This window comes from Podarcis cretensis, assembly GCF_951804945.1.
Source record: "Podarcis cretensis genome assembly, chromosome: 4".
NCBI classification, from domain to species: domain Eukaryota; kingdom Metazoa; phylum Chordata; class Lepidosauria; order Squamata; family Lacertidae; genus Podarcis; species Podarcis cretensis.
This window is the reverse complement of record NC_137173.1, coordinates 69,336,770-69,353,037: the sequence shown is the minus strand read 5'-3', so window position 1 is coordinate 69,353,037 and position 16,268 is coordinate 69,336,770. Positions and strand designations below refer to the sequence as shown.

Below are 16,268 nucleotides of genomic sequence, written 5' to 3'. Positions count from 1 at the left end.
GCAGAGATAAAAGTACCACACCACTTGAAATGCCCATTTTAAAGAAATCAGCATTTTCAACACTTAACGAAATCTGAGCAAAGCAGCAGCCCCAAACCAAACTGCTGCCTCCCTCAAAGCAGTGAAAAGTTATATTAGCAAATGTACACTTTATGGTTTTAAAAAAGGCAAATAAAACCATCTTAAAAGGCAGTATCATTTGGAAAAGCAAAACACATCAATTTGGCTCATTTAGGTGACACTAATTTTTCCCAATTCCCAGTGTCAAAATCCACAATTAAGTCACTCTTTTCTGAAATCATAAACTTGATGAACATTTTGGTAGGTCAACCAAGAGTTCAGGAGTAACTTAAGTCTGAACACTATCTTGCAATATTTTGGTGGGTATATTTTGGAATACCTTCTGTTTCTTCCCCATCTTTTTGTGGGAGCATCCAAGGACCATAAACATCATTGCTTCTTCTCCTGCCTGGATTCAGCAACATGTCACAAAGTAAATTTAATCATAGAATTGTAGAGTTGGAGGGGATCCTGAGAGTCATCTAGTCCAACCTCCTGCATTGGAGGAATCCCAACTCAAGCATCCATGACAGGTGGCCATCCAACCTCTGCTTAAAAACATCCAAGGAAGGACAGTCCACAAGGTCCGGAGGAAGTCTGTTACACTGTCGAACAGCTCTTACTGTCAGAAAGTTCTTCCTGATGTTTAGTCAGGATCTCCTTTCTTGAAGCCATTGGTTTGGGTCCTACCCTCCGGAGCAGGAGAAAAGCTTGCTCCATAGACAACTCAGCTGGTAGAGCATGAGACTCTTATTCTCAGGGTCATGGGTTAGAGCCTCATGCACTGCAGGAAGTTGGACCCTTGGAATTCCTTCCAACTCTACAATTCTATGATTTTATTATCTTCCATGTGACAACCCTTTAGATATTTGAAGATGGCTGTCACATCTCCTCTTGGTCACCTCTTTCCCAAGCTAAACATACCCAACACCCTCAACCATTCCTCATAAGGCTTGGTTTCCAGGCCCCTGATCATCCTGGTCGCCCTCCTCTGCAGACATTCCAGCTTATTAATATCCTTCATAAATTGTGGTGCCCAGAACTAGACACAGTACTCCAGGTGTGGTCTGACCAAGGCTGACTAAAGTGCAACTATTACTCCCCTTGATCAGGATGCTATTTTTCTGTTGATGCAGCCTAGAATAGCATTAGCCTTTTTTTGTGCCTGCATCACACTGTTGATGCATGTTAAACTTGTGGTCTACTAAGGCCCCTAGATCCTTTTCACATGTACTATTGCGAATCCATGTGTCCTCCACCTTATATTTGTGCAGCTGGTTATTCTTGCCTAAATGCAGAACCTGACATTTGTCCCTTCTGAAATTTATTTTGTTAGTTTAGGCCCTGTTCTCTAACCTGTTAAGGGCTTCCTGAATTCCGATTCTGTCTTCTGCGGCATTAGCTACCCCTTCCAGTTTGGTGTCATCTGCAAATTTGATGCGTATCCCCTCAATTCCTTCATCCAAGTTGTTTACCAAGACGTTGAACAACAATGGTTCTATGACCGAACCCTGCGGCACCCCACTTGTCACTTAAGTCCAGGGACCTTTAGCGAGCATTCTTCAGGTTCAGTCAGTCAACCAGCTACAAATACACCTGAAAGTTACCTTATCCAGTGAGTTAGGGGAACTAGATAAGTAACTCTAACCAATTAGCACTGAAGACAGCTCTTGAAATTATACCTTTACTATCCAAACAGACAGATGAGGATTTACCGTATTTTTCGCCCCATAGGACACACTTTTTCCCCTCCAAAAATGAAAGGGAAATGTGTGTGCGTCCTATGGGGCGAATGCAGGCTTTCGATCTCCAGGCTTCGTGCAGATCTCCACAAGCCGTGGGAGCCCAGGCTTCGCGCAGCTCTCCGCAAGGCGCGGGAGCCCAGCGTTGGGTTCTCGCGGCTTGCGGAGAGTTGCCTGTTATGGGGGCTGGGGTCGGGGGAAGCTCGGGCTTCCCCCTGCCCCAGCCCCGCGCCTGGGGGAAAATAATTTCCCCCCCCCTTTATTTCCCCCCAAAAAAACTAGGTGCGCCTTATGGGACGGTGCGTCCTATAGGGCGAAAAATACGTTAATTCACTTCTGAATACCAAAACAGTCCCTTAAGTATTTTACAAAAATAGCAAATATATGTATATTGATAGATATATGTTGTGCGCACAGAGAAGAAAACTAAACAACAACAGCAGCAGCAACCTGCAATCCAATGCTGACGACAGTCCTATAGGCTGCCTTACCTATCTATATCCTGTTCCCCCTGCTCAACATCTCGGCTGAAGCATTTCTCAATCACTCACTCAATGGCAGCATCCTCCTCTCACATTTTGTATGCAAAATTTTTTCAAAGAAACAACAATGTAAAACAATGAAATACAAAATAAAAAAATGGCCATTCACAGTTTCAATCCGGACCTGGCATTAATTAATTAAAATTTATATGCCGCCCTTCATCATAAGATCTCAAGGCGGTTCCCAGAATAAAAAATTGGCAGGTTCTAATAGAATCTGAACACATGAAGCACAGGACATGTTTGCTGATTACCACTCAATACCAAGCTGACCCAGAGATGGTTCCTTCTTATGGACATTTTTGCAGTGCCTCACATGGAACGAGCAAAACAAAGTGAGCCCCTTCATCACCAGGTGAGAATATTAGGGATGCCTATGAACTAGCATCTTTGAGTGAAAAAATTTTAGGAGCTCTTCAGAAGACTCAACATCTTCTCATGTTACAGTCCATGTAGCTGACTCTTCTAATGGTAAACCAGTTTGTAACTACATTTCAAAACCACAGATGAATTTCCTCTAAAACTGTACTATCTTGGTTGACAAAAATATCAGTAACACAAGACTACACAGAATTTTTCTCATGTTTTTCTTAGTTACTTCTGCTGTAATTTTTGCAAATACCAAAAAGTGCAATACAGAAAACGAGGACACCATGGAACACTATGAAAGACCACTGAGTCACACACTGAATCACAAATCCACAGCTATCACTCAGCCTACAACTTTCTCTATTAAACAGAAGCCTTGAATTAAAGCCCAGTGAAGAAAATATTATAGGATTTATTCCTTTGTCCTCTTATGAAATTATCACAAACTAAACAATGCATTTTCCTGCCAATGCATGTTCTCATTTGGGGGCTGGGTGAGGCTGGGGAGTGGATGGTGAAGGAAAGTTGTTTTGAGCCAATCTTGGTGATTACTAATGCTTTAAAGTCTAAAAGAGGAAATAATAATAACTGAATAATAACTGAAACCACTTTACAAAGATTTTTAAATAAATAAATAAATAAATCTCTATTTAGTACATAAAAATGCACATCATATCAAATGCATTTCATTGCAAAGCACCTTCAATTTTCAAGCATAGTCATTTTCATTAAAGTGTGTGTGTGTGTCTTAATGAGTATTTAGTTTCTGCTTCACATAAAGACACACATGTGGCAAGACACTATTTTACGTCTATATGTACTAAATGCATCCATTTACAATACTTCTACGAATTATTTAAGAAAACAACAACTGGCACTACAAAAACAGTTGCATCTGCACAAATAGACACACACACACACACACACACACGTATTCCCTTGCATTAAAAAGGTAAAGGTACCCCTGCCCGTACGGGCCAGTCTTGACAGACTCTGGGGTTGTGCGCCCATCTCACTTAAGAGGCCAAGGGCCAGCGCTGTCCGGAGACACTTCCGGGTCACGTGGCCAGCGTGACATCGCTGCTCTGGCGAGCCAGAGCCGCACACGGAAACGCCGTTTACCTTCCCGCTGGTAAGCGGTCCCTATTTATCTACTTGCACCCGGAGGTGCTTTCGAACTGCTAGGTTGGCAGGCGCTGGGACCGAGCAGCGGGAGCGCACCCCGCCGCAGGGATTCGAACCGCCGACCTTTCGATCGGCAAGTCCTAGGTGCTTTACTATTCCTCAAATCCCAAAGCACACATGCAATGCTATTTTCATGAATTGTAAAAAGGCAAGGAGTTGGAGAAAGTGCAGAAAAGGGCAACCGAATTGGTCAAGGGGATGGAGCAACTCTCCAACAGGAAAAAGTTGCAGCATTTGGGACATTTTAGTTTACAGAAAAGGCAAGTAAGCAGTAACATGATAGAAGTTTTATATAATTATAGTGCTTTTTTCTTTAAAAAAATATGTTTAGGGGTACTCACATTTTCCTACTCATATTGAAATATTGCCCCTCAATGAGGCCAAACTTAGATTCACATAATGTTTAAGGGTATGTGTCCCCCTGCATACCCCCAGAAAAAAGCACTGATTATAGATGGCATGGGGAAAAGTGGATAGAGGACACTCCCTCTCTAATAATGCTAGAACTCATGGACATTGAATGAAGCTGAATGTTGGAAGTCTCAGGACAGATAAAAGTACTTAATGCAGAACACAGTTAAAATATAGAACTCAAAACCCGCAGGAGGCTGTGGTGGCAACCAACCTGGATGGCTCTGAAAGATTGGACAAATAACATGGAGGACAAAGGCTATCAATGGCTGTCAGCCTCTAAATACAAGTTGCTGGTAGGTTGTGTTGTGTTCTTGTCTACCTTGCAGGCTTCCCACAGACATCTGGTCAGCTCCTATAATGCTGGACTGGATGGATCATTAGCCTGATCCAACACACTTGTCTTATGAACTAGTTTTATCTATAAAAAGGTACACATTTTGGGGGGGAAATGCAGATGCTTCAGCAAAACCACAAACCAGAGTTGCTAAAAATACAGGATCACGTTAGGAAAACCACACTACCACAAGTGCTGGAGTTTTACAACTCAATGAAACCTTAAAATAATAATTTTCCATTCATTTGCAGTTACCACTAATTACGGTAACTAGAACAGTTTAAATACTCAAAAACCTTGACTGATCACAGAATCACTAATGATTCTAGAATGAGTAAATGAAACAGAAATATTGTGTCTGAATGTGGTTTTTTTAAAGGCTGCAACTGATTTCTCTCTCAGTTGTGGAAAATTAAATTATGTCTTGAAAATGAAGGAGTGAGAATTATAGTATATGTCAGGGATGGAAAACTGCTAACTGGCATGCCAAAAGTACCCAATTACTTTAAAAGTATTTTTCTACTCCCCCCCCCCAAAAAAAAATAATCCACTGATTTTATTTGCAAGGGCATCTGCAACAGTGAAAATATTAATAAAAAAATAACTACATGTTAGTAGCATTGGGGATGTTTGGGCATAGCCATGGCAGCATAGTTAGAAGTGTTTCTCTAATTCCTCAGGAAACAGGAAGAAACATTCATTTCTATTTCCTGAAATCTTGTGAACTTATCTCTAAGTGATTACTCCTATAACACTGCCCACTTCTTTTTATTTTATATAAAAAGCATTCCTGCCCACACAAGGAAAAAGGAAGACTGTATAGATATGGTTGCGCTCTCTTTTTATCTGACTGGCACACCTCAGGAACTGAGGTAAAGACAGGATACTGTTGAACACCGCTCACAATCTTCACAGCAGTATGAGATTCTAGGTAGTTCCAGGCTCTTACCCAGGGTCTGTTTCCTTTTGGACAATGAGACACAGTACAGTGGTACCTCAGGTTAAGTACTCAATTCGTTCCGGAGGTCCGTACTTAACCTGAAACTGTTCTTAACCTGAAGCACCACTTTAGCTAATGGGGCCTCCTGCTGCTGCCACACCACCGGAGCACGATTTCTGTTCTCATCCTGAAGCAAAGTTCTTAACCTGAAGCACTATTTCTGGGTTAGTGGAGTCTGTAACCTGAAGCGTATGTAACCTGAGGTACAACTGTATACATATTGGCTTACTGACACATGTATACAACTTGAGCCAATGACGTAGGGGCTCCCAGCATCACACTTCAAGAGGATTCTGTTTCTCCCATTGCAGTACTCTTCTGATTCAAACTGTCAACCCGCATTGTGTTTAGGCCCCGCCCTCTCCAGACTGCTGCATGTAACAGACTGACACCTTTTCCCCTCAATCATGCCACAGCCAACCGAAATCCTCAAACTTCCTCCTAACAAAAACTCTGGCACTGTCTTCCAAATAATGATCTCAGACCTCTAGGTCGGGCTCCACCCATCTGCCAGCTGACAAGAGTCTCTGATTCACTGATAGCCCATCTCCCTGTCTTTGTTCTCTGTTAATGGTATCTCAGGCAATCTTCTGACACGGAAATCTGAGTCCAGCTATTAGAAATCTGACTTTCAGTTTAACTCATCAAGCATTGCTTAAATTATAACACTGACTAAATCCAAGAATTATGGGTGCCCTGCAGCCACAAACTCTAGCAACCAAACTCGTAACAATATTATAAGCATAGATGCACTTGTTCCTAACTCTATGTAAGTTTTCAGGAGGAGTAGGCTTGCAAAACTTGAGAAAGTCAACAGAGGTGTTTTTTAGGCACAGAAAGCCCCCTTGCCTCAGAAAAGGATGAAGAGTGGGCCATTAATTCTCCCCCCATTCCCTACCACCTTGGTGTTTCAAATTTAAAGGGAGGAAAGAGGGACTTGAATGAAACTGTATGGGCAATGAAGTGTGTTCTGAGTGTGCTTTATATATGTGTGTGTACTGGGCTGTGTATTTGTATGAGAAGGAGAAGGATGACCACATGTTTAGTTAAGCCCTCTCCTCTTTCATCTTGTCCACAGTCACAGCTGATGTGCGGCATCTAAACAGTTGGCGAAGAGTGGGATGTGTGGGAAGAGAGTTAGTCACTCTAAGTTTCTGTCCATGTTCTGAGAAACCCCTGAAAGATCAGTAAAAGAGACAAGTTTCTCTGAAAAACATCTTGTTACACCACTGCATACTAATCTTTTACTTGCCATGTACAGCACAGAGAAAAACTGGAATTTCCACACCTTGCCCAGCAGCACCCTTTCGAGCATCTTGTCAACATCATCATCCAACTGACACCATTAAATGGTGTTCCGGAAGCATTCACAGGCACTATAATCAAGACTGAATATAAGATGGTCATAATCTGTTTGATCTCGGTGACCTTAACATACAACTTCTTCTAACTGGCCACCTGGCACCAGATTGTCACAACACTAGCTGCATGAGCCCTGAAGAACATTGAATCATAAACTGAAGATCTGGAAGGGACTCTGAAGGCCATCTTGTCCAACCCCCTACAATTCAGAAATCTGATTGCCTAGGTTATTTTTTTCAAAAAAAAAAAAAAATAAGTGTCTAAGCAGCTGCTGGCTTGGTAAGAGTGGTAAACCAACTCCACTGTAAACCAATCCATAATTTGGAAGCCTATGTCAAAATGATTAAAAGCTTGATAAACCTTATAATGCAATGTTCTCTGGGTTGACAGAAACCCCATTATGTTGCAGAACTGCAGTAAGTGAAGGATTTAAAATGACATTGTTATCTGACAGGTCATTTTATATAGGTGACGTTTTCCTCACCAACAGCTGGCCTAGCAGAAGTGTGTAGCACACAGCTTAACATCAGTAAATCTTTAAAGCAAAGAGGAAAATTGATCTATCAAAGTGCTCCATTTTCCATGGTAAGTTTAGATATAACATCAAATCTATCAAGGCAAACACACACACACACACACACACACAAATATTTTATTGCTTAATTGTTAAAATACACGCATCTAAGGAGCCACCGTATTACTCAACAATGTTTATCCATCGGTAATGAATCTGTGAATAGGCCTAGTTACAGCAACCCACAACTGCAAAAATGGGAGTAGTGGATTTCATGATTAATACCATGTTTCTCCAATGGTTGTTCCATTAAGCAAGAAATGGGGGTGGAGGAGGAGAAGAAGGCACTTTAGATTAAGAGAAATTTAGTGAACAAAGGATTGTTATACAGTGTGTGCATGACAGTTGTGGAACCTTTTGTCTGCAAGAATCCTTTGAAGATAAGCATTTTGCTTCATGATACCTGCAACTGATTGCCTACTAAAAACGCCAACAGCTATGTCATACACACAGCTGCAGCACTTTTAACAATAAAGTGATGCAACTTGTTCCGTTATAAATTCCTTTGAAATTTCTAAAATACTTGTTTAAAGGGTGTACCCTTCACCACCCGAGTCAAGCACCAAGATGAATACCTCCTAATGATAATCCAAACAAATACTTCTCAAAAGTCCAAGGAAAATTTATGACGAATCTGTTTGAAATGGATGGGCCAATGCTTCTCTGTGCTGCTTTTCCTAAAAGGCTGATGGCAGCTGAAATAAGTTAACGAAAATTAACCTTGGAGACTGTTGTCTATTACAAGAGCATCTGAAAATAGTGTGATGAGAAAAGCAGGTTAAAAATCAGCAAACCAAAGGTAGTTGTAACGGAAAAAACTCTTACAACCAAGCTCAATGTTTCAATTTCCCTGGAACAGTAGAAACCTCGCTTGATATTAAGTCTCACAAAAATTACAAGCCACAAAAGATTGCGTGGTTTAGCATTGACATACAGAGTTGAAAGTTACCTGAAAAACTACAACTCTGTATATGTACCTGTTCATCCACTTAGGTCCACAGGAGAAGTCCTGTATGGCTCTGTTCTTCTTTTATACTATGTCATAATCTTAAAACATACTGAATAATAAGAAATTGAAAACAGTTGTACCTTGGTTCTTGAACAGAATACATTCCAGGAGTCCGTTCGACTTCCGGAAATGTTTGAAAACCAAGGCGCAGCTTCCAATTGGCTACAGGTGCTTCCTGCACTCAATCGGAAGCCGCACTGGAAGTTCGGCTTCCAAAAATCATTCGAAAACCCGAACACTCGCTTCCAGTTTTCAATTGTCCATAAGCCGAAACGTACGAGTTCCAGGGTATTCGACAACCGAGGTACAACTGTATTTAAAATGTGGTGTGCATAAAGTCGTATAAATAGATGCAAACATCACAGAAGGCTCATCTGTATCCAAACTAACAAAGAACTCACAAAGGCCAGGCTGTACAATACCTACTATAATCATACAATAGGAAAAGAGGAGGCGAACCCAGTTTAATCTGTCCAACCGCATTTCCAATAGGTTTTTCAGCAACTTAATCTTTTTTCCATTAGGCACCAGAATTAGCTATTTTCCTCTTATCTCAAACACAGCATTTACAAGATAATTTTAGTTCTAACTGCTCCTTTGAACTTAGACACGAAACATTTGCGAGACTTTATACAGTTTAGTTTAGCTTTTTTTTTCTTTTTTCCAAGAGAACTATGACCACTCCAGAGAAGCAGAACGTGATAAAATGTCTGTCTGGTAGTGGTACTAGCATATGGTTTGTATATACAGAACTCCCCCTTGTGTACATAATTTCTATCTATAGAATTTTCTTAAGAACTGTTTGTACCACAAGGTTTATTTGAGAAAAAAAGTTTAATTTAGGGAAGGGGGGGGGGAATCTACAAGCAATGTTAACTAACTTCCTTCATCACGCTTACTGTAAATTAAGGTTTTTATTTCAGAACAGTATCCCTCACCCCAAACACATATACTCCATACATTTATCCACAAGGTTAATAAATGGTTATAACAATAGCTTCCATGCAACTCTGGCTTGCAAGGACACATTAACGAAAGCAAGCAGGATTCCTGAATACAGACAACCCCTATAATAAAAGTAAGCTTTTCAGAGACAAAATAATCCTTCCCGGTAACCATTGGGTCCTGCCTCGTTCTTGCTGGCATCTTAACCAGCCTTCCTGGGTTCTGAGATTGGTGGAGGGACCCTTTCCAGTCTTGCTAGCAAGTGTTGCTCACTGTGTGTAGACCTGCACTAATGCCTTCTTGGGTATCTGTGCCCTGACTGTGGAACTTCCTTCTCTTGGAAGCACAGATGGCTCCATGGTTAATGAGCTTCGATTAGCTATTTAATACACACTTGCTCACCCAGGCTTAGAATTTACTCAGGGGCACCCTGGTCTTTGATCTTAACTGTATGTCCTTTACAAAGCAGATCTCACAAGTCTGAAGTCTGAATTGTTTTGGTTGAAGCCTGAAGTCTGAAGCCTAAGTCTGCATTGTTTGTGCTCTCAATCTCATAATAATTTTGTACTGTAGTATTGTTTTGTTGTTTAACTCATGAGGATTTAAAAAGTTTTATTACTTTGTATGATGTGCAGGGGGTTGTTTACTCATTTTGTTGGAAACTGTATCAAGCAAAGTGATGAAAAGCAGTTTATAAATGCAGGAAATAATAAACCTAGGCAGAAAACATTTGTATTAATAGAGCAGATGTGGCAACTGACCAAACAGTAGCCCTTTATCAGATGCACCAATGTCCTGGGGGTGTACATTATACAATCAAGACATGTCTGTACTAATCATGTGTGGGACACACACTAATAATTCAGAATAAGAATTATTCTTATTTCCCAATAATATCCCTCTGGACCTAAAATAAAATACTGCACATGTGTTGCTGAGCAAGTTATGAATCATTTTGATCTTTTCTCTTAAATATTTGTACTTGTGTAAAAGCCAAGCACAGCTTTTATGCAGGAAACAGTCTTTTTCATTTGCATTTTTAAGCCAAGCTGCACACATGATTAAGCAATTAGCACACATATATTTTATCTTCAAATCATTATACCAAATACCAAATAAACTTTGCATGGCATCTTTATGATACAGGTGATCATCATCAGTGCTCTGTTTACAGGTAAAAGAGGTCAATGCTACTTCATAACAAAACTTAAAGGAGCCAATTTCAGAAATGAAGTTGAAGCAATAAGCTATTCATATTTTGAAATAAGATCAGGCATGACACTCCATTTATTTTTCCTTTGATTTCTATTATGCTTGAAAATTAACTAGAGAATGCCTGCTATAAAAGGAACAGAAATGTTATTTGAAGTTAAGGAGTCTAGAAAAGCCCTTTGTTGCTAGCAGTTAGTATTTCCTTCCAAATATTTTATGACACTGGGTGAACTAGCTTTTTTAAATTATTAGGCTGATTAGTTGTAGGATATATTTATTTTTTAAAGCACAACATCATGCAAAGCTTCCCATCAACAACAAAAGGTCATTTATGGAGAGGCCTTTGGAGTCTACATCACTTGCTGAAAGTTCAGAGCAACCTCCACTATAAGCTAAAGCTCAAAAACAGAAGATAACACTATTTTCTACTGATTATTCCAAATTATTCCAAATTTTACACACTTATTTTGAATGCAATAACTATTTGTCTACTCAAGTGTTAGTCAACATGACCATCGAGTCAATTTGTCTACGGACTCATACCTGTTTTGGAATATGTATGTGGGAGTGTCCGTGCTTTTCTGTGTATGCACTGACATCTCAGTTCACTTGAAGCATGTGATAAAAATAAGTTGTACAGAAAACTTCATGGAAAAAATTAAGGTCAAAGTACCCAGTCAATATATAGTTACCACACACTCCTTTTTAATATGATCTTTCCACTTGTGGAATAATTTGTCCAACTAACTTGCTATGATTCAAAGCTGCACTTTAGCACAGTTAAGCTCAGCCCACAACATTGTGGCATCAGTGTGGTCAGATGAGTGTGGTGTCTTTTTTTGGATTTCTGTTAAAAAGTTTATTTATGCTATCCACTTAAGGCTGCACTCCTATGCATATGGACTTAAGAGTTCCACTGAAGTCAAAAGCTGCTTATGAGTAGTGGACTGGGCTACATTGCAGATCCTATTCTGTCTGTGCTGAGCTAGAATGGTGGCAAGAAACTGAGTAAAATAACCGTTCCTGATGAAGCAATATATAAATATGAAAGCTGCTTCCAGAAACAAAGGAACACAGAGTGCCAAACTCCATACGTAATGGGCTAAGTTAAGCAAGACCAGGATTGGTCATAAACAAGCAATGCCTAACACCAAAATGTGCAACTAATTTCTCTTGAAATCAATACTAGACCTCTTAAATACCTGGCTTTTATTTAAAATGTGTGGCAAGTTCAAAAGCAAAGTGATTTCCATTATTACAGCAGTGACAGAATTCATCTGGTACATTAATCTTAACATTCCTCGCAAGTGACTCAGGGAAGTAGAAGAAAACATTCCCACTATCTGATCAGAGGCACGTCATGTTTCCTACAGAGAAATGGCTGACAAAAAGCACTGAATGGTTGCACAACAGTACCATTTTTATTCTTGTGTTGTTAAGACAACCTCCAGCTGTTTAAGAGTTTCAATCTTCTTAAAGAAACATGTGTCCTTTTTTTACTCAAATATAAGAACCAGCTTTCAGATAAATAACATTAAGACCAACATAAAGCTCCTTGATGATTTATGAATATAATCGAGCATGAAAAAGAAGAAGAGGTGTATATGCTCATGGACAGAAAATAAAGTGTTTAGGCTAAGAATGATATATCTGAGTTTCACATAACGTCTCTCCCCCAGGTACCACTCAGACGTGCTTAATGTTAAGAGAAGGAAATACATTAGGTGGGCTCCAATAAATTCCTTACCTCATCTCCACTCCACTGCATTGCAAGCCTTCCAAAAGAAAAAAAAAAAACTGGCGATGAAGAAACCTGTAGAACATTTTCAATATGGGTGCAATCACACCAAATCCGGAAGCGACCCAAAGAGTCACAAAAAAGGGTATGCTGGCTTTTTCAATGGCATTTCCAACATAATATTTGATGGATTATTGTATTTTAATATTTTGCTGGAAGCCGCCCAGAGCGGTGGGGTATTATTAATAATAAATAAATAAATAAATAAATAAATAAATAAATAAATATTATTATTATTATTATTCATGATTTCACTGAAATGCGCAGGGCCTTGGAACCTAAACCCTGAGTAAATTGGCGGGGGGGGGCGTTGTCTGTGCAACAAAGAAAAGAACTATTGCCAATCACCAATCAGTTCACCTGCCAGGGAGGGGCAGCATGCTCTGGGAACAGCAGACCTTTGTAGCCATGCCAGGAATGAAATCGTTCCAAGGAATGAAATTGTGGTGTGGCCTCAGCCACGCTGTATGCAGACGCATGCTGTGCTGCTGTCGGGCCACACCAGGGAGGGGCTTTTTACGTCCACTGCACCCTTTCCCCAGCCTCTTCAGTTCCACAAATCCAACATTTCTGGTTCTTTGCAGTCAGCAGGGCCTAAGCGCAGCGTGGTCGGCGGCACCTGCAGCCTTCTCTGCATGGGGAAATGTCACTTTGTCATGCCCTGAGGTGTTGAGGACCCAGCGGTTTTAAGCTGCAGTGGCTTTGTCTGCCTGCATGCAGCAGCCTGGTGGGGAGTTGCAGGCTGAAGGCCTGAATGAAGCTGCAGCTGGGGTCTAACGTTGTAGGCCCTGAGGTGTGGAGTTCTGTTGCTTTGCATTCTGGTGGGAAGGTTTTGCATGCAATTTCAGCAGAGGCCAGGCAAGCTGGTGGCCGCTTCCATCCTATTTGTGGGTCTTGGGCTGGCTGGGATATATTCCTTGGCTTTTAGGGCATTGTTTCTGTGGCGGTTGCATAAATCTATTTATGGTTTACGTCAATCTGCCAGAAACTGGAACATGTGTCCAAATGAAGACACAGTTTCAGGTTTATGCCCCCTTCTTTTCAGTGTTTCTGTTCCCCCACCACCACTTCTGTTCCACCACCTGCTGGAATATCTTTGGCCCTGTTGTCCTGAGGCTGGTTTGCCTAGCTGTCGAGGCCTTGCTGATTTCACAGGGAGCCCTATCCTTTCTGGGCCTTTGGTTTCTAGCCCATGATCACTGAGACTTGGGGCTTCAGTGTTAGACTAAGACCTTAAGATTCCAGTCTTTAGGTTTAATATTGGTGGAAATTTTATTTCCAAAGGTTTGCCTAACTATTTTACTTGCTATGCCTTCCCCAAAGGGGGAGGGGACAAATGTCCCAAATGAAAAGGAAAGGCCTCAAAAAGCCTCTCCCTAACAAACACTCTTCTACGTCTCCACCTTGGAGGATGAGGGTCCTATTCTTGGAAGGAACCCAAGGCCCCAGATGCATGCTAGTGCCTAATTATGTGGCTACAAGACTTGCCATGGCTAATGCAAGCTAACTGCTTTATTGCATTTATGAATCACTTCCTATGAAGCATCTTAAAGTGATGTCACAATACAATAGAAAGTATGCACAAAATAATTGCTTGTATGAAAACAACTGCATATGAACAATTTCAAATAAATACAGATACTGATTGGGGTAAAAACCCACTGCTTAGTATGCTTGCTGGAACTCTTCAATGAAAATACAAAAAAGGAGGGTGCCTTCCTGATATGCAACAGGTAGGTGCCACCACACTAAAGCTCTAGTTCCAACATGATAAGGGACAGATGCGTGGTAATTAGTTAGCCCTGGTGAGATCAAAGGTCCTCTTCTGGGGCCCCAAGTGCCCCTTGCTGCTCGCTATATGGCAATCACTAGATTCTCTACCACCATCTACTTCCATCCTATCATCGGGGAAAAAGTGTAAGCTGTTTTATTATTTTATTAGAATGGTGTTCAGTGTCGCAGATCAATTAAATAAATGGGTAGTGTCGTCTGTCAACATGTTGGCTTAAAACAAGAACAATTGAGAGAATTAGGAATGAGCCGTCCTGATTAAACACCATTCTAATAAAAATTTACTTGTTACACACGGTATTGTAATAAGATTTACTATTGAAATCTTTGGTTTCTTAGTAACAAATCCAGCTTTCTGAAAAACTTCACTGTATGTTTACATAGTACATTCCCTGTACCAAGCACATATATCACTTTCAGTAGATAAAGGTTGCATGAAATGAATACTACTACATTACTATAGGCTAAATCAGAATTTAGACTTGATTAGAAGGGAAAACTGCAATAAAATAAAATGTACTGCAAGTACCCATTTGAAATTACTACATTGAAGTGGTCTCTCTCACACTCACACAAAGCATTACACTATCACACCACACCCCAGCCACTGTGCTACTAAAAATGGTGAACGTTTTTTAGTACTGCATATTGTATTAACTTAAAAATACCTGCTGACATCAAGCCAAGTTCGAAAGCTTAGAACCGGACGTGTGAAAGATTTTAAACACTTTGGCTCAGTGCACAGGATGTATCAAGAAGCTTAATTATGGAAACTCTTGATAATAATACAACATAAAACTCGTTTTCAGAAAGCATGAAGCAACCAAGAGCAATTAAAACATGTAAAGATTTTCTCATATTAAGGTCAGTACTTTATTAAACAAAGCACTTAGTTTTTCATGAAGTATTCGGGTGAATGTAATTGTGTTACATGTTCTTTTCTTGCACTTTTTAAAAATAAAGTTTCAGCAATCACGTTTTGTGCTTATTATTCCACAGGAAATTGTGTATGCCTTTGAATGCCATTGCTCTATTCAATTAAGGAACATAATTTATAATCATATTTTTCTCCTCCTAAGTATTAACGACAGTACTTAGCAAGCCACTGAACCTTGATGTTTTTTCCACAGTAGCCTACAGTATAAGTGGTGTTATATTTATTCATATATCTCCCATTCTCCCTCATACCTTATTTTGTGCCCAGTTACTTGACTCATTTAAAAATTTCTAGACAAAATGCATACTTTTTCTTGTGGTACAGTGGTACCTCTGGTTACGTACTTAATTCGTTCCGGAGGTCCGTTCTTAACCTGAAACTGTTCTTAACCTGAAGCACCACTTTAGCTAATGGGGCTTCCTGCTGCCGCGCTGCCGCCACGCGATTTCTGTTCTCATCCTGAAGCAAAGTTCTTAACCCGAGGTACTCTTTCTGGGTTAGTGGAGCCTGTAACCTGAAGGTATGTAACCTGAGGTACCACAGTATAACGTATTACCCACAAACTAAAGAAGTATACAGGCAATTCCCATTTATGTGGTGGTTGCTTTTCGAGGCACTGTGTGTGTCAGCAGGACACGCATACAGTGGTATCTCAATCTACTAACAGTTCTGTTAACGAACGATTTGGGGAATGACCTCTGCAAAACCGGAAGTAGGTTTTCTGGCTAGCGAACTTTGCCCCGGAAGACGAACAGTGGAAGGGCACCACCGGCAGGAGGCCTCATTAGGGAAAGCACGCCTCAGTTTAAGAACGCTTTGGGTGTAAGAACGGTCTTCCAGAATAAATTAAGTTCGTAAACGGAGGTACCACTGTAATCCAGCCCTGCTGAAAATGACCTGTGCATTAGCAGCTGTGCAGGACTCAAACACATGCAAATGGGGAGTTGCTTATAGATATAGTTTCTGGCAGGAATGGGCCTAAGGACACCTTGGT

At 40.5% G+C, this 16,268-nt stretch overlaps 1 protein-coding gene across 6 annotated transcripts in view; it reads right to left on the bottom strand.

The window, feature by feature from the left end:
* Positions 1-16,268, bottom strand: part of ARHGAP6 (Rho GTPase activating protein 6) — a 209,000-nt gene that overhangs the window by 95,557 nt on the left and 97,175 nt on the right. The window contains exon 1 of one of the 6 annotated variants that reach the window (XM_079972562.1): positions 12,496-12,596. The exons of the other annotated variants lie outside the window; for them this stretch is intronic. Coding sequence (XP_079828688.1) covers positions 12,496-12,516 — 21 coding nt within the window. The 5' untranslated portion in view covers positions 12,517-12,596. Of the gene's footprint in view, positions 1-12,495; positions 12,597-16,268 lie in introns of those variants that run through there. 6 annotated transcript variants of the gene reach the window in all.